This window comes from Muscardinus avellanarius, assembly GCF_963383645.1.
Source record: "Muscardinus avellanarius genome assembly, chromosome: 7".
In the NCBI taxonomy this organism is placed as follows: domain Eukaryota; kingdom Metazoa; phylum Chordata; class Mammalia; order Rodentia; family Gliridae; genus Muscardinus; species Muscardinus avellanarius.
The window spans coordinates 27,666,380-27,685,930 of record NC_137793.1 but is presented as its reverse complement, the minus strand read 5'-3'; the positions used below and the strand labels follow the sequence as shown (position 1 = coordinate 27,685,930).

Here is a 19,551-nt window from a genome sequence, read left to right as displayed (position 1 = left end):
CTTACAAAAGGACAACCATGAAACCAGAACATTCAGGAGTGGAACATATAGCTACATGTACGAAAGCTACACAATGGCTATCTAAGCTCATTACAAAACGAAGTCTGCCAGTTTCTATGTGATCTTGTAAGTTTGATAGAAAAATTGCTTTTTTTTTCTTATAATTTCCCCCTCTTCTATTATACACTTTCATTATTTTTTTTTTAATTCTGTTAACATGAGCTGACTTCCTCAATCTGGGTTTGCAAGTAGAAAAAGGTTATGGTATGGGGCAGAGGCTATTTAGTAATGGCTATCTCGATAAGTCTCTGCATTAATCCTTATATGCAAGGGATTATACATCATCTTACCAAACTCCATTCTAATAGCAATGATAAGAGATGTTAAGACACATGTCATTATTCACTTCCATTTATTGAAACTTTGTTCCATTATACTCATGAAGGGCTCATCTTTTCTTGAATTTTCAGAAAATTCTTTCTCTAGGATTCTTTTTTTTTTTTTTTTTTTTTTTTTGAAACAGGGTCTCACTAGGTTGCAGAAGGCCTTACTAAGAAGTAACTGAGGCTGTCCATGAACTGAGATCCTCCGGTCTCAGCCTCCCAAATGCTGGGATTACAAGCATGAGCCACCATGCCCAGCTTATTAGGATTCTTAATTATTGTAGAGCTAATCTATTTTCCCATGTCATCTGGTTAGTAGCATTTAATTATTTAGCTATTCCTTCTGTAACATCTTTGGTACAGTTGACAAATGCCTTGGGGCTGACAAATCTCTACTGATAATAATGTAAATAATTAATCCACTCTATATTTTAAAAACAAAGAGCATAGAATAAAATTTAGCATATTGACTACTAATAACCTGTCCATTAGTACTAATAATTTGCTTATTATAAGGCATATCTACAACTATTTGTCTTTTATATGTTTGGTAGAGGTATTTGTAAATCAAGCACTTTGTTTCTCCTTTAGGTGTATGGTGATCCTGGACCTGCAAAAACTCAAGAGGGAATGCTGGGTGTGGTGGTGTACGTTTGTAATCCCCGTGCTTGGGAGGCTGAGACAGGAGGATCGCGCAGGTTCGAAGCCAGCTTCAGCTGGCTTAAGAGATCCGGTTTCTAAATAGAATATAAAATAGCTCTGGGAGTGTAGCATGGAGGTAGAAGGCCCCTGGGTTTCAACTCCAGTACCACCAAAAAAAAAACAACAACAAAAAAACCCTATGTAAAAATTGTAGGCCGGGCATGGTGGCGCACACTTGTAATCCCCGCGCTTGGGAGGCAGACAAGAGGATCGTGCAGGTTTGAAGCCAGCTATGCTGGCTTAAGAGACCCTGTTTCCAAATAAAAATATAAAATAGGTCTGGGAGTATAGCCTGGAGGTAGAAGGGCTTCCAGGAACCCCAGTACCATAAAAAAAACCCAAAAAACCCCCAAAACCCCAAGAGGGACGTGTTTAGCTTTATAGCATTTTATAAAGACTAAATTTTGGACATTAGTACCACATTATTTTTTTAGTGAGCCTAAAAGCAGAAGTACCATTATAAATTATAATGTAGACTATAAGGGGAGCCAAAGTCATAAGGTATCTAGTTAAATTACATTGGTGGTCTTTTTAAAATGAATTTATGAGTATGGCTTTTTATACCTCAGGGTAGAATGCTTATTTTTTTATTATACTTTTCTGCTGGACATTCAAGACCAAGTAATGCCGAGATTACTTGCTTCTCCTCAGCATCTGTGTGATGGTCTCCCACGCAGTTAATTGGCTGGTTCTCAATGTGAGCGAAAGCCCTGAGAGAAAGTGTTGTCTCTGGCCAAAGTACTCCCCCACTCTTAGATATTCTTTCATAACTATTATTCTTTTGGTAATGATTCTTTTAACTTTCCACACGAATTGCTCTGGTGATGTAAGATCAGGACTGTGAGAGAAACTGAGTCCGTGGAAAATAAACTTTCTGGTAATTTGTCTAAGCCTCTAAATGTCCTCGGCTTTGCTCAAATGGTAATAAAATCTAGTTAGAATATGGCAACATTCCAGTCACAGTAATTACAAATGCAGATTTCCCCTCTATCTCTGACCTTCATCCTAATCATTAACTTACAATAATAGCCCAAAAAGGGAGGCAACCTGGTGCCTCTGTTTACCCCTCTCCTTGTGATCCTTCCTAGATACAGAGAAGATAAACTTTGGGTGTGACATCAAAGCAACCTATTTTATGAGCAGCTAATACTGCCCAATACAATAGAGCTGAAGGCTAGGAAGATTCTTGACCTTTACACCCAGTATGAGCACTGCCCGAGACAGGGAGGCGCCATGTGGCTAAGAAATGAATATGCCAGAACAAAGGATAGATATAATAAACGTGTAAGTGTGAAAGAAAGGAAATATGGTGAGAATAAGAAAGGATTTTTGTATGAAGAAGAGCTTATCCTAAGATTGTCCCAAATGGGAAAGAGAGAATCAGGATATTGCAAAGGGTCTGTGATAGGAATATGGATTATTTATAAGATGAATAGGCTTCTAATAAGCCTATCGGTTGAGGAAAAGTGTTCAGCAGCTAGAGAAGTACATCTGACAACTAAATCTAAAAACTTCATTATATTTTAAGTATCCATATCCGGCATTCAAGAAATAACTGTTATGAGCTTGCTTAAGCTTTCAGACTTTAGAAGGTAATGCAGATGAAACCTGGGAGACTTCCATCGCATCCCCCTGGATCGCCATATCTCCCCATGCCTGCCATATGGACTATGCCCTAGAGATGGAAAGTTCCAAAAAAGTTAAAGAAGATTCCATGAGAGGCCTATTCTCCAAGCCCTGGGCATGCCTGTGTCTTCTGGAATTTGCCCTTTGGAACTGCCTGTCTGCAAGGGCAGCTGGATCTGCCGCAAGATCCGGAGCTAATCTCTTGAATGCCGGACTAGTTTTTTTTTACTTTGTTTACATGTCATTCACTATTGTTTCGCAGTGATTGCACTCCTTTCTTTTTTCTACTATTAATCTCACTGGTGAAGGATATAAATTTTTCAGGGTTCTTGTAATAAAGTGTCAATTGCTCAAGAAGCTTTTGTCCATGTCAAATTCTTTCCCAAAGCACCGTGAATAGGAACTTAAAGGAATTTATTTCATAAAAGGGAAAGAATCGCTGCAGATAAGTGGCTGCAGAACGGCACCCAAATCCATGCCCATCTTTCTGAGATAAATCGATCTCGAGTGGACTTCAGCGGCCATCCCCATTGAGTCAGTCTGCCGCAAAGTAAGTAGCCCTATGTTGGGCAAAGAAAGTTTTGTAAAATTATTTTGTTGTTTAGGTTAGTCTAGCTTCCTTAGAGTTACTCTTAGGGACTTTATGAGATTTTTCCTATACTGATTATGGCATCTTTCAGGATGCGTCATGGTCTTGCTGACCATTTGGCTTTCCTTGAAGCATAGGAGACATTGCCTTCTCTGATGACTCTTCCTTTTTCAGAATATGTACTGGTGGCTCCCAGTCTTTGGAGCTTTTATTATTCCATTTATTTATTTATTTATTTTTGTGGAACTGGGGTTCCTGGAAGCCCTTCTACCTCTGGACTACACTCCCAGACTTATTTTTTATATTTTTCTTTGGAAACAGGGTCTCTTAAACCAGCGCAGCTGGCTTTGAACCTGTGCAATCTTCCTGTCTCTGCATCCCAAGCACGGGGATTACAAGCATGAGCCAAAATGCCTGGTGCTTATTCCTGTTACAGAAGATAAGATGGATTACCAGAATTTCAGGGTCTTAAAAAAGTGCCATCATCCCTGGATCCTATTTGACCTTGGAGGGCAAGAAACATATTTTTCATTGTTTTCTCCTTAGCTTTATTATTTCCTGATTATTTTCCAAGTTTCAGTTGTTGAACATATAATATTCCAGTTTCACTAAATCTTGTTAATGAATAGGGGTCAATATATAACCTATCTGTTTTGCTGGTAATGGCTATCATCTCAAAACACTGATTAGGTTATTTTTCCAGAAGTTGTATATCTGTAATGTTAATAGACAACAATTGCAAATATATAGAAAATACAAATCAGAACTAATAGAGACAAAACAAATTTATTTTTTAAAATAGCTTTGGCAATATTTGATGATATAAACAAAATTTCATTTAAATTTGACTTGCTTATATATATATTATTAATATCCAATTTTTAATCAGAGTGACACAGTTTAGAATGCCTAGTGTTTGAGCTCCTCTAATCATTTTTGCTTAAATATGGTCACAATACATTTTAGGAACACACAAACAAAAACATAAAAAAGTCTATCACTATTAACAATTTTTTTGTGGCACTAGGGATTGAACCCAGAGGCATTCTACCTCTGAGCTAACCCTCCAGCCTAATTTTATTTCTTATTTGAAAACAGGTCTCACTAAGTTGTGGAGGGCCTCGCTGTTGAGGCTGCCTTCAAACCTGCAACCCTCCTGTTTCAGTCTCTCAAGTACTAGGATTACAAGTGTGTACCACCACACCTAGTTAACACTTTTTTTAGAGGACACTAACTTGGTAACCTGTTCTTTTAAGCTTTGTATTTTAGAGTATACTTAGTAAACACAAATATACTTAACTTATAAATAAGTCAGTAATAACATCACTGTTACATGTATATTAACTTAATCTTTACTATTAGAGTAAATTTTAAAGTTCACTGCTTAGTAAGATAGCTATAATTACAACTTTATGTAGATCAACATCATTGACAAAATATCAAAGAATAGCTCTAGATATTTTACAAGTTTATACAGCAGTATTAATGATCAGAAATAAGCTTATAATCTGATGGGCAATTGCATCTCTCTTATATAATAGTAAAACATTTATTCAGTCAAAACAAACATGCAAATGGTCTTAAATGATGAATTTTCGAATGATACTAAACATATAGATAGAAATTTTAATGACTTTATTAAGCATTTTAATGATTAAAGTTTAGATACAATGCACATTGCAAAAAGATAATTTATTGATTACCTTACATGTGTATAAAACATACAACCTATATAACTAACTTTATAGCTTTTATGATACATCAATAAGCTTCAAGTATTTAGCCCTCATATGTATACATATCTATAATCACAGATATATAAGGATTCAAATATGCTATAGTAACTCAAAGTAATAGTTAATTTATTTTGAGTTTAGTGCCATAAAACACATTCAAGCCCTGACTCTGCTAAGATGCAGTGACCAAAGGTCTAACCACGATGGTAAACTTAAGAGGCTATTTTTATTTTTGTGCTACTGGAGATTGAACCCAGGGGCATTCTATCTCTGAGCTACACCCCAGCCCTATTTTTTATTCTTTACTATGATAAAGGGTCTCATTAAGTTGCAAATGGCCTCACTGCAAACCTGTGATCCTCCTGTCTCAGCCTCCCAAGTACTGGGATTATAAGGTGCACCACCACAGCCAGTTTGAGATTATCTTGATAAAAATGCAAAATCTTCATCTAAGCTATTTCTTTGTAAATTGTTACCTAGAGCAAAACAAAAATAAAAAGCCCAAAAAGAAATCTCCCAGAACCCCCACAAAAACAAACCAAAACTAAACCCCAAAACCCTATCATTTTAAAGAAAACACAGAAAATTGCTTTAATAATTTTTTGGCTAGTGTTTGTAAAATTTTATCAAGAACAGACCAATATCTTAAGAAAACATAATTGCTTTAAACATACAATCAAGGTATAAATGTGACTTTTAGAAAACTCTTTAAACAATTTCTCTTAATTATAATCAGCCCTACAGATATAAAATATATTTTATATGTCTTATTCTTTACAAATTATTTGCAACTTCCTCAAACCCTCTGATTTACTTAACCCTCTGATTTTTTGTTCTGATCTTTCTTTTCTTTCCTCTATGGGATAATTCAGTAATTTAGAACAAAAATATTGCCATACAAAATCCCTTTTTACCTAAAAGCATTTTTCTCTTTCTTTTAACTTTTTTTTTTTGTGAGGTACTGGGGATTTAACCCAGGGACATTCTATCATCAAGCTACACCTCCATCTCTATTTTTATATTAAATCTATTAAATATACTAAATATATTAAATATATTAAACCTAATAAATAATATTGAATCTAAATTAAATTCAATTTATATTAAAATTTTTATTGGTACATTGTAGTCATACATCTTAATAGGGTACAAGATGGGAATGAAGTGGGAAGTGGGGAAGGCCTATTTTTATTCTTTATTTTGAAACAGAGTCTCACTAAGTTGCAGAGGGCCTCACTAAATAGCTGAGCCTTACTGTGAACCTGTTATTCTCTGGTCTCAGCCTCTCAAGTACTTGGATTACAAGCATGCACTAGCATGCCCAGCTCCACTTTTATTTTAACTATGACTGAACCCATGGAACATGATGGACTCAGGGAAGTTGCAAGATTGCCCCAAATCAGCAGGCATTGCTACTGGGTTCACTTATGGTGTTTCTGAGACCCAGCACCTCCTTGGTCTCTGTTTCATCTTCCACATTCTGGTAGCTCATGAAGATCATCATTGTGATCAGGGGCTCCAGGATGAACTGGATGCCTGATGATCCTAATATGCTTCCCCTGGGCTGTGCCTGAACTCTGGTGATCTCCTATCAGAAGTATGTGTTTCAGACAGCTTTCTCCACAGCTCACTGTATCTCTGCCCTGGCAGTGAACCCTGTCTCACCCAGAGTGACCTCATTGGATTTATGGATGAACTCTACCTTGGAGGATTTCACCAGGTAGAATCCCATTCTCAGTGGTACCATCCATGCCATAAGCCCCTGCCTTTATCGTTGGATTGCCCTTCAGCCATTTTACTTTCTTAAACAACATCATCTTTCTGACCCCAATTTTACACATGCTTTTCTGACTAAACTGCAGAAAGTCTCTCTGCTTTACTTATTCTCCAAATTCAGTGTGTAATTTGCTGAATGCTTACATCAATATCCATAATGCAGTTTGAATACTTTTGTTTTGAGATTTTTTCTATGTCTTTAATCAGACCATCCTTATAAACCAAATAATCTTAATCATCTAACCTAGTAAAAATAAATTTTAATAACATCTTTTACTTCTACTTTACCAAACTTAGATAAACTTATTTATTAAAGATTTACAAGTCAGGTGAACTAAAAGGTATTTGGGTCCATTTTTTAAAAAATTTATGAGTGCTCATTTATCTATAATTAATACATCTAATCCTCATCTGGCCCGAACTTCTGCCAAAAGACAGCGAGTCATAATATGGTCTTTTAGGTTCAGATGAAATAATAATATTTAATCATCCTTTGTTTCTTTTTGCCATAAGTCCCTGATCATTCCCCTTCCAGTTTTGCCTCTCACAGGAAAACTAGAATCTTGGGAGCCCACTAGGCATCTTCCCATGCCTCTTAAGTCACCCCCACACAGCCCCCTGAGATAGCCTGACCACCAAAGAAATACTTTGCCGCTCCCCATAGCATTTCTTACATTGGTTCATGAATAAAGTTATCTGGTCAGCTGCAGTGTTTGCTTAGACTTTTACCTTTGTTGCTGAGAGATTTTTACTGCTGGGTCTCAGCCAATTAGGAATCTGCCAAGTTTTCCCAAGCTCTCAGGGGCTACCACAGCAAGGTAGTAGGACGAGTGCCTCTGAGTTGGGAGCCTGTGGCACCTGAATGATGGGATTTCCAAAATGCCCCCAATTGTTTGAAACAGATTTTCAGGAAGCTGCAAATAAAAACTCATGAAGCTAAAAAACTCATCAAGGAAATTTACTTTTGTACAGAAGGGTGCAAGCACACCGGATGGGCAGTCTGCTTAGCCTTTTATCCCTTAACATAAAGGTGAAGAGCACTATGCTGTTCCTTATTGGCTGGTATATGGCTTTTATAATGTACTCCAGTTGGCTAGTTTTCACTGGGCAAATTTTACAAAAGAATAAACATGAAACCAGTACAACTGGGAGTGGACATATAGACACATGTATGAAAATTGCAAAATGGATGCCTGCCAGTTTCTGTGTGATCTTGTAACTTCAATAGAATAGATCGGTTTTTTTTTCTTACATTTGTAATAGATACTGTGTTTTATTCCTGTCTAAACTTGCAGTTCACAATGTGAGGTTGGCACAAAGAAGTAATAGTATGATTTTTGCAGATAATTTATAATAATTGAAGGATAGAAATGCAATGTGGAAATGAAATAGCTGATCTATTAATTGAATCTGATGTTTCACAAATTTTAGAAGATTTTAATCTAGTAGCAGAGAAAGTGGCTCAAAGTTGTAGATCCTGACAAAAATATAGAGTTTTATGTTATTTTATTTCTGAAAATACCAATAAAAGCTTTTTTAAAACAGGTTTTATAGTTTTAGAGGTATTTTTAGTGAAATTTATTGGATAGATTTGAGTTCTATTGAGGAAAAAGTTGTAGCTTCCATCCTGTTATGGGTAAACATCATTACTTAATGCCTTGTCCTGCAAATCTTAGAGAATCAGCAGGCAAGGCAGACTAGTTAAAATACACGTATGGTGCAACGAACTGTGTTCCTGCTAAGGTGACAAAACAACTCATGCAATTTTCTAATGATAGCATGAGTGTCACCTTCTCTGAGTAGATGTGTCAAACCAGGGGGATGAGTGGTCTGAGCAGCCCAAGTTGAAGATGGCTCTGTTCCTTGTTGATAATGTAATTTTTGATAATGTAATTTTGCTTTCTATTGATCACAGGCAACTTGATCCTCATCTTCCTCTCGTAGTAAAACCTCAATTGTACATTGTATATAGTCCTTCCCCAGCAGGATGTCCCTCCCTGGCTTCAGCTATACAACACAGTAGCACCTCTAGTTGCTGCTCAGCCTCTGGGTTCCACAAAACTCCACCAATATATTGAGGTGTGCATCCAGCTCTTGGCCTTTCTGTTCATGGGGCATTAAATGTATTCTCCTCTGTGTTATGGGGCATGGCTGCTTTGTGGCTATCTGCAAGCAGCTCTATATGGCCACATGCATCTCCAGCTGTGCTTGCTGCTGTCACCCTGCCTGGCTCAGTAGTTTGCCAGTTCTGTGTGATGTCTTCAGTGATGATATCCCTGGCACAGTGTGGTCACTGCCCCATCCATCACATCATGTCTGAAACATCGACCACTATCTGCATTTCTTGCAGGGACACTGGGTGGATTGAGGGCTTGACTGGCTTCTGGTTGTCCCTATCCTCCTTGATGGTAGTCTCCTATGGCTGTGCTACAATGCTGAAGGTTCAGTTTGCAGCCTGGATACACCAGGCCTTCAACACCTGCTCCAGTGCATGGTGCAGCATCCTCATCCACATGGATATTCAGCTGGGGCAAGCTCCTTACCCTCACCTATTGCTTGGTCACCCTACTCTGAGTATCCTCATCTACATGCTGAGAAGCAAAGACCTGAGGGGCCATGTGGGAGGTTCTGGGAGAGACATCAGCCTGCTGATTCTAGGAGGGCTCTGATGGAGCCTGGCCCCACTCACCCTGGGATTCCTCGTCTGTCCCAGGACAATGGCGAGGCACAGTGGCTATGAAGTGACGAGGTATAGATGAAGTAGGGGCTTCTCTCTTTCAGCGGCTCCAGACTCAATAATTAGTACTGTCACTTGTAGGTGATGGGCCCTTCATGTCCTTTACATATATGGATTTAATTACAACGGATCATCTGCATACAGAAAGAGAGCTTTTGCTTCCCTTTGCTCACCGTGGTTTTAGGGGAGATAACGATTTCTTTGCAGCAAACTTGTGACTCTGACTCATGTGAAATGCAATGACATCTGGTCAAATGCAAGGGGTGTGTGTGTGTGTGTGTGTGTGTGTGTGTGTGTGTGTGTGTAGGGGTATTTTGGAGTACATTTATCTCTTCCTATATTCCCTTTTTTTCTGAGTTTTCCAGATCTCTGGGGAGATAAATTGCCACGTTCTTAGTCCTGCTTCCTCTTGCCCTACACAGGTTATTTGTAACTACTTTACTCAGATCACTGTTTCCTTCAAATTTCACACCATGTCCTTTATGTATTGTGAAATCAATTTGACAAATTCAGCAGGCATTTCAAAGTGAGCGATGACAGGATGACATGGAAGAGAAAATTTCACACAGGAAGGGGTGTGTCAGTTGTGGTTTTTTTCATGTCAGATGTGTTTCTATCTCCTTCTCTTTTCTGTACTCCAGGGCTGGGGACCCTAGGCAAGTGCTATGACTCTGAGGTGCACACCCAGCCCAACAGCGTCACTTAGAAACCATATGAAAGCGTGAAAGTCACCATCTTAGAGGTTTTCTTTTGGAACAGGCTTCCAGGCAATCAGTACCTCTGTACTACAGAAGAACTTAGGCTGTGAGTCTAAGGAGTGCCATGGTGATGTGGTCCACATGGACAGCAGAGTGTGGGGAGTGAGGCAAGGGGTTCCAGGAGAACTGAAAAGATGAGGATGGGACAGTGATATGATGGTAATGCTCATCACGATGAAAATAAACTTGTCTATTTTCCTTTTTTTTTTGCAGTATTCGAGATGGAACCCAGGGACATTCTACCTACTAGTTATACCCTATCCCTATTTTTTTTATTCTTTATTTTGAAACAGAGTCTCACTAAATTTCAGAGGACCTCACTAAGTAGCTGAGGCTGGCCACAAACCTGGGATCTGCCTGTCTCAGCCTCCCAAGTACTGGGATTACAAGTGTGCACCACCACGCCCAGTTCCTTTTGACAATTCTAAAGTAGGATTGTTTTAAGATTTAATGACATGTCATAGCTTACATTTTTTTCTTGAAAGTTATAATAAAAAGTAAAGTGAGAATCTTTAGTTGTATTTCTATAAAAAACTTAACACATTTTAATGGGACATTCAATAGGTTCCAGTGTGATGTCTCCATACTTGTATTAAATGTGCACCAAAAAATTCAACCTCCCTTCTTCCACCCTCTCTGGACCCCTTCCTATCCCCAGTCATCACTATTTTACTTTCATGTCCACTTTTTTTTCTCACTTTCACATAGGAAAGAACATGCACTACTTGTTTTTATATGTCTAGTTTCTTTCACCTCCACGTAATGTCTTCCAGTGCCATCTATTTTTCTATAATACATAATTTTGTACTTTTTATGGCTGAATAAAGTTCCATTGTGTACATGTGTCATATATTTTGGTATTCATGTGTTGATGAATTACCTAGGCCAATTCCATATCTTGCCTATTGTGAATAGTATTACAATAAACATGGCACATAGATATCTCTTCTGTGTGCTTATTTCTATTTTTTGAGAAGTTATCAGGAATGATATAGGTGGATTATATGGCAGTTCTATTTTAAGCTTATTGAGGAACCTCTAAACTGTTCTAGTTTGTATTCTTGCTAACAGTGTGTAAGAGTCTCTTTTTCTCCATATCCCCACTGGCATTTGTTTATTTTTTAAAAGTTAATGGCAATTATAGTTTGTTTCACACATTTTTCTTAAAATTTACAGTAAAAACTGAGACTCTCTGCTTATGTTTTAAAAATGAATATGATTTCAACTGAATAAATGAAATAAAATAAACAAATAAATATGCTATCATGCAATTGAATTGATATTCTTCAGATAAACACACACACACACACACATATATATATATATATATATATATATATATATATATATATATATATGAAATTTTGAATATGGTAAGGGCATAATTTCTAGCTAATAATGAAAATGTAAATAATGGGAAAATTGTTTGGGGACTGTTGACTAAACATTTGAAAAATGTTTTATAACACATCTTTCTTTCTCCCCTACCCCAACACAATGTAGATGAAATTGATTAAAAACCTAAACAAAAAGTAGAATAAGATAAAAAATATAAACATAATCTTGGTGATAGGAGGCCATTTCTAAGCATAACTTCAAACATATATTTATGCCATGCCCTCCTTTCTCCTAATAGTCTAACAGTATAAAACCTGACATTCATCTGTAAGACTCTTATTCCTGATACCTGTGTTCCTGCATTTGTCTGTTCTTTCTCTCAACATTTGAGGACCACCAGACCTCCCCTTGGAAGCCTTCATGCCAGGTCCACCTGGGGCTCTCTCCACATCTACACCACTTGATTCCTTGGCTCTATCCTTAGGAAGAGTTTGACCCGCTAAAAAAAACAATAATATTAATAAAAAAGTATTCAGGAAGCCCTGAAGCATTTGAAATCAACTCTTGGGTTGACACAGGAGCCTTCTCATATTCACATTCTGCTAACTGGGCTTCAGTTTCTTTGTTTACAAAATGGAGTTGATGATGGTCTCTAACTTACAGATTTATTGTGAAAATTAGATCAGGAGAGTCAGACATTGCATAGGAATGTTCCTGGTGATACTACACATGCAGCCTGTCAGGTATCTTGTTCTTCTCATTAGGAGACAAAACCAAAGACTATGTACTTACCATGGCAATCTTTACATGTGAATAAGTAAACATAAGGGAATTGGGTAATAGAGAATATGCAAAAAGAATTAATGTTTTCATGTAATCGGAATGAAATTTGTTTTGATAAATTTTTAATGATATTTTTATATTTACAATACATATATCCATATATGAATTTTTCATTTTCATTTTCTGTGTATCAACAGAGAATTTACTTTCATTAGAAATGTAGCTTTTAGCAGTTGAAATGTAGGAGTTAACAGTTTCTAGGCTGTACTCTTACCAATAATATATTTTCATGTTTATCCAAATCTCCCAATATTTATTTGCTGGTATTAATCAGATGAGCAATCTGTGAGATTAATGTAACATTTAAGAATGTGCTTAATTCTAAAGGGGAGGGTAATTTTCTGGAGATGGCATTTTGTGAAAAAAAATAGTGCCACTGAATGGATAGCTACTGCAAATAGATGATTTTGTGGTTACTTCATCTGTGTTATAATAAATGAACATAAACACTATCTTTCTGATCAGAATTTTGTCATCTATAAATGGTTGATATTATCAACTTTATAACACTGTTTGAGCTCTAAGTCAACAAGACAATGACTACTCTGTGAACTTGATTTATGTCTTAGTGCAGCATGTGTGCTAATTTTTACAACATTCAGAAATAGATTTCCCTTTAAAAATAATGAAAGTTTGCTTGGATATGTGAAAAAAGTAAACAAATGTGTTACTGAGCAATTAAAAACTTCCTCTGTGTCCTGAAAACAGGTCTAGAGTTGAATTGGGAATTTAATACAGTAGTTCAGTGTTATAGCTAAGTAGTGTAGCACATTATTGATGAAGCCACTGATTTATTAATTTAACTCAAAGTTCTACTCTTAAAGTTCTTTTGCATCTTTAGATTCCTTCTCCTAAAGTAAGAGGGATGTTTTTGCTCTTAACACTTTTGATGCCAAATGTGTGGGTTTCCCCACACCAACAATAAGTTTTCAAACCATGTCTCTTAAGATTCAGTTCAATTCTGACTTTAGCCGCCTGCATTGAATGTGCACTACACAGAACTCAGGCCCATGGAAGATCCTCAGGGCAGACGTCACCCCAGGCCCCAGGTTGCTCTGTTGCTAATCAGGGGCTCCTGTTAGGGTGGAGAGTTTGCTGGAAATTCTCACAAAGCTCAGAAAGGTACTTTACTTATGTTTACTCATTATGATAAAGAATATTAAAGAGAATACAAATAGAAAACTAGATAAAGAGGACATGGGGTGAGGTCTGGAAAGGTCCTGTTCAATGTCCCTTTGAGGTATGGGATGTTCCATCTCCTGGTACAGGAATGTGTCAAAAAACCCAGAGGTCTCTCAACCCCTCACTGAGAAAGCAAACTCAACCCCCAGATTATCTCTATTCTCTTAAAGTTTGGGGTGGGACTATAAGTTCAAATCCTCTAATCTATGGTTGGCTTCTCTGGTGACAAGCCCCCTCAGGGCTTGCCAAGAGTCACCTTATTAGGATAAACTCAGGTGTGGTTAACAGGAACTTGTAAAGAACAACAAAAGACACTCCTATTACCCTGACCATTCAGGCTATCATAAGCGGCTATAGGAATTCTATGTCAGGAACTGAGACAAATACCAACCATGTATTTTTTATTATACCACAAAGAGTTATAGATAAAATTGTAAGCACATCTATGGATCTAGGCTTACATCTCTGTTTAAACCTTTAGTAGCTCTGTAATCACCTATCTTTATAAGATTATCAATATCTATTTTGCATAGTTATTACAAATATTGGGAAAAATGGAAAATACTTTAATAGATTATGCACCCTTAATCAGAGATATATTATTGCTACAGCATATCTTGCAGATCTTGAGAAAGCTTGATCAGGGGATCCGCAACGGCATAGATCCCCCATGAAGATTGTCTAGCATTCCTTTCTTCATAAAATTATTTTAGGATTATTTGGATTAATATGTATAATTGGAATTTTATGTATAAACATTATAACTTAAACTAATGGGCAGTGGCTTGTGAAAGACTCAGGCAGCAAAGATTTTTTCCCAAGGATAAAGATATTGGGCGAAACATTAAGTTCAAACTGACCTTAGTTTGAGCCATTGTATAAGATTAAGTTTGAGTCAGCCTTGTGAAGTGAGACAAAGCCTACTATGATTATTTAAATGTCTGGCACCCTTGCCCTAAACTCTATAGAAAATAATAACTTTTACTGTCCTTGGTGATCCTGCTTGCATGGCTATGCCCTTGCTTTTCTGCCAAAAAAGAAAATATAAAAGTTGTAACAGATACTGAATAAAGATGGAGAAGGTTGAATCGAATTCATGTGGTCATTCTTCTTTCATCGACCTCGGCTTCCCCTCATCAACACACGAACCTCGACTCTGCTAGGGCTGGACCCTGGCATATTATAAACAATTAGCAAACCAATATAATAGCATAGATATATACTACACACATATATGATAATATAAACAAAAGATGATATACAGAGCATATGTGTATATAACAATACACTGTACTAACAACTTAGCAAATGAATTTGATAAGTAATGAAAATTAAAACATTTTTTCTTCATTTTGGTCTGAAAACAGTGCATGAACACTCATTTCAGATTTCTACCTACCTTGAGCTTGATTTATAGTGGAATAGAAATGGCATTCCAAATATCTTGCCCTTCAAAATAAATTTTGAGATGCCGAAACTCATTCTTCTTCCTCAGAAATGACCAGAGTCTTTAAATTTGCCCCTTTTCCCCATGAGGTCACAGCAATTCTGGAACACAGCGTGTCTGAGAGCATTCTTCACATCCTTGTTCCTCAGCGTGTAGATCAGTGGGTTCAGCATGGGGGTGACCACAGTGTAGAAGAGTGCGACGAACTTGCCCTGCTCATGGGAGTTGCTCTTGGCTGGCTGCAGGTACATGAAGATGATGCTCCCGTAAAACAAGGACACGACTGCCACATGGGAAGAGCAGGTGCTGAATGCCTTTCTCTGCCCTTCTGCTGACTTCATCTTCAGCACAGCCTGGGCAATGTGCCCATATGAGACTAGGATGAGACCTAGAGGCAGGACAACGAAGATGAAACTGGCCACGTACATCTCCACCTCATTGAGGCTGGTGTCCACACAAGCCAGTTGCATGATAAGGGGCATCTCACAGAAGAAGTGGTCAATGCGATTGTTGCCACACAGTGGCAGGAGCATGGTGAGTGTGGAGCCCACCATGCTGGTGGTCAGGCCCCCCAGCCAGGAGGCGAATGCCAACCCAAGGCACAGCTGTGGGTGCATGACGACCGTGTAGTGTAGTGGCCTGCAGATGGCAGCATAGCGGTCATAGGACATGACAGCCAGGAGGACACACTCAGTGGCCCCCAGCCAGTGAGAGATGTAGAATTGCACCACACATCCTCCATAGCTGATGGTTTTCTGGGGTCCCCAGAGGTTGGCTAGGAGTTGTGGGACGATGCTTGTGGTGAAGCTGATGTCCAGAAATGACAGGTTGGCCAGAAAAAAGTACATGGGTGTGTGCAGACGTACATCTATACGGGAGACCAGAATAATGGCAGCATTGCCCAAGATCGACACCACATAAAAACCCAGGGCAGCCACGAAGAGGACTGGTTCCAGTGCAGGTCGTGTGGAGAAGCCCAGGAGCACAAACACATCTGGAGAACTCCTGTTGTTTATTTCCATCATCACCTGCAACAGTGGCTGGGGCAAGGAGACCACCTGTGGGTAGGGGCAAGGGGCACAAAGTTAGCACACCAGTGATTACCATGAAAAACAGACTGGATGCTCAGGTGCTCTCAAAGGCTCTGCTATGGTGATTTAGCAATGTGTGATAAAGGATTAGGGAGCATACACAGCACCGAGAGAAAAGGACACTCACGCATGACTCTTTGAACTGATTTAAATTGAAATATCACTTGTACTAGCACCCTGGATTCACTAAGTGTGTACTGATGAAGGACTAGTTGGGTAGAGGGTGGTGTTTTTGTGATGAACCACTTGCACAGGCATTAAAACTGTACCCTCTCAAATCACAGAATCTTGATTTTGCTTCACCATCAAATATATTCAGATTTTTATCACTTCTGGTACTATCCTCCTGGCCCATTCTGCCATCATTTATTCCTAAACTTGTCCTAATATTCTAACTTCCTTCCTCTGTGTTCCTCTTCCAAGTATTCTCAACAGAATATTACATTAAGATGTAATATGACCCTATTGCTCTGCTCTCAGTGTCCCAGTGTCTTGGTGCAAGGTTTGTGGTCACTGTTTCCCATAATTGCAGTGCTTTGCTCCCAATATAGTCACACACTCACCTTCTCACTTCCTTCCAAAGCTGCTTTTTAACCTGTGCTCTTCCTCACTGTGTTATATAATATCAATAACACCCCCTTACATTTCTTGATTTATTTCTACTCATAGTACTTACCATATTACAACAAATACATTACTTATCTAGTGTTGAGAGCATTGTTAGTCACCTGCTTTGAGGTCACCTCGGTCTGGCTTAGGAGGGGCACAAAACCCAAGTGGGCTTTGTTTCTACCAGACAAGTTTCCAAGAAACAAATGGGACTGATAACCAGAGACCATGACAGATAAGTTAAGACCCTGACAGTTTTCTTGTTTACCCTTTCCTTCCCTGATTCATCTGTGACTACCTTAGTGTTATTCGCTAACTCACCCCATGATTTCTTTGTTATTTCTTGTGATTAATAATATCTTATAATGTTTTGGTTCTAACCCTCAATAAAAGCAGGATGGTAGTGAAAGGATGGGAGAAGTAGAGACATCTCTCCCCTCTTCATCCTCTCCAGCTGCCATCTTGACTCCTTTGTCATTCACGTGAGAGACTACTTCTCGTCAATCAATCAACATCAACACCATCCACTACAATTGATATTATGCTATTTCCCGTCTCACATCACTAGATTATTATTTCATGGAGACAGAATCCTCTATGCATTCTGTTTACTCTGAGTTCCCCGTGACTAGCCTGGTGTCTGATACACAGGAGGCACTCAGTCAATATCCACAGCTGCACAGTTAGGAACACACTGAAGCAGTCTTTAGAATGGCTTGGAGTCTGGGTTCATGTAGGTTTGACATAGGCTAGCAATCTGGTTGAAGGGCACTCAGCATAGCCTCACAGTCATGTTGGCAGGAAAAAACTTGGAACAGCCAGTGGCCTGTAGGGGGCCCAGACCATGCTTTGCTCTCACACAGATGGAATAAAGCAAATGGTGACTGGCAGGGACAAGGTAAGAAGTTAGAGGATCATGTTGAGGAAACTGGAAAAACTGTCTTTGCCAGATGCCCCTCAAAACCTTTGGGGGATCTTCTTTGCAAAAGTGTTGTACCCTGTATTTTAAAGAGAAGAACCAATTTATTGTAGAGTTTACTGAAGTGTGGGGGACAGTATGCTCTAACTTTAATTGCCAGCTCTCTTAAAGTCTGAGTATTAAGACTTGCTTGTCCCTGTAAGTGGAAGTTCATGTACATTCAGTGTTCCAAAATACATTTTTACATTATACATTAAACACATCAGACATAGTGGAATCAGGAAGTAGATCTTCTAGAAGTTGGGAGTAGAATAGTGGTTACCAGAGGCTGTGGAGAAGATGGGGGAAGCAGGAGGGGAAATCTAGATCAATGGCTACAATGTTCTTGTTTGATAAGAAGACTAAGATCTGGTGTTAAATGGCACAGAAGGATAATATAACTAACAATAAGGCATTATATATTTCAAAATAGATGACAGAAATTTGAATGTATTCACTCATAAGGAAATAATAAAAATTTTAGGCAATGGATATGGTAATTACCCTGAGTTAATCTCTACCCAATGTACACAAAAATTGAAAGATCACAGGGTACCTTATAAATATGTACAACTATTATGGATTATGAATCAGTGCAAACATTTTTAATTAAACAAAAATACATGTTTCCCTTTAACTGTGCATGTGTTGGTCTTTTGTTTTCATTTCTACATAGAAATTGGGCTCAGAGAATTCTAGCATTTACCCAAAATGGAGAAAATTGGCTCCAAGAGAAGGGGCCAGTGAGATAACTCATGCGATAGTAGTTCAATAGAACTAGAGAAGAGAGACCTTTCTGATGATTTGACCTGTTCATAGGAATATTAAGTGGCATTCTCAAAGCCCAGAGCTGTTCAGTGGTACAGGAGCTACACCCAAGGTGCCCACATTCTTAGTACAGTAGCCTTCTCAGCAAAGGGAGATATTTGCTCACCCACAAAGATGCAACAAACTCAACAAAAACTCACCCTTCAGCACTTCACCCTCTTCCAAGTTCTGTGCCATTTACCACAGAGATGGCATTTTGACAGATACAGAAATGTCAGGGGTTCAATTTTATCTGAAGTAACCATGCAGTCACAAACTACCCGCATGTGGCAACCTGCTGAAATACCAAAGGCCACAGGAAGAGAAAATCAGGTCAGTGGGTCAGTGTTTATCAGCATTAACTGATTTGCCAGATTCCTGTTTAATTACCATGTTTAATTCCTGTTTAATTACCATGAAAAACAAGCAGACCCAAGGATGTCACTTACTGATCTTGAGCTAGCAGCAGCATCTCTATTTATGTAGTATGAAAATGTAGTTGGAAAGTAGGCAATACTTTAAGGATTAATAATACTCATTATTTCAGCACATGTAGCATTAAAAATAAATCAGCTAAGGAATTTTAAAGCTTCTCAAATGTTGGAAATCTCCAAGTCAGTGGCAGGAGATATGCTGTTTTCTGTTCAGCACATGTCTAAAAGACACATTCTTAAGTCTTTAAATGAGAATGCTTTTGAACTAGAAAAAACATTTGACTTTTCCTGAGAATAGCTGAGGAGTGAGGATGGCCGACAGTGTTTCCAGAATGGGAAATATAGAATGACCCTCAAGGAAAAAGTGTTATACAAAGCCCTTAGGGTTGAAAGAAATTTGTTTTCTCCCCTGGAGAATTCAAGAGGGAGACAGAAGATGATGTGGTATGTCAGGGGAGTGGCACTGAGAGAAAAGAAGCTTTGGGGATTTTTTTTTTCCCTATTGGATAATTATAATTTCATTGTAAGGTATACA

The 19,551-nt window shown here is 38.3% G+C and overlaps 1 protein-coding gene across 1 annotated transcript in view; it reads right to left on the bottom strand.

Moving 5' to 3' along the window:
• Positions 1–16,142, bottom strand: part of LOC308265031 (uncharacterized protein) — a gene marked incomplete at both ends in the record, with an annotated part of 54,128 nt that extends 37,986 nt beyond the window's left edge. Inside the window, 3 exons of the mRNA XM_080698660.1 lie at positions 7,775–7,915; positions 11,995–12,144; positions 15,191–16,142. Coding sequence (XP_080554786.1) covers positions 7,775–7,915; positions 11,995–12,144; positions 15,191–16,142 — 1,243 coding nt within the window. The remainder of the gene's footprint in view (positions 1–7,774; positions 7,916–11,994; positions 12,145–15,190) is intronic.
• Positions 16,143–19,551: the final 3,409 nt, after the last annotated feature.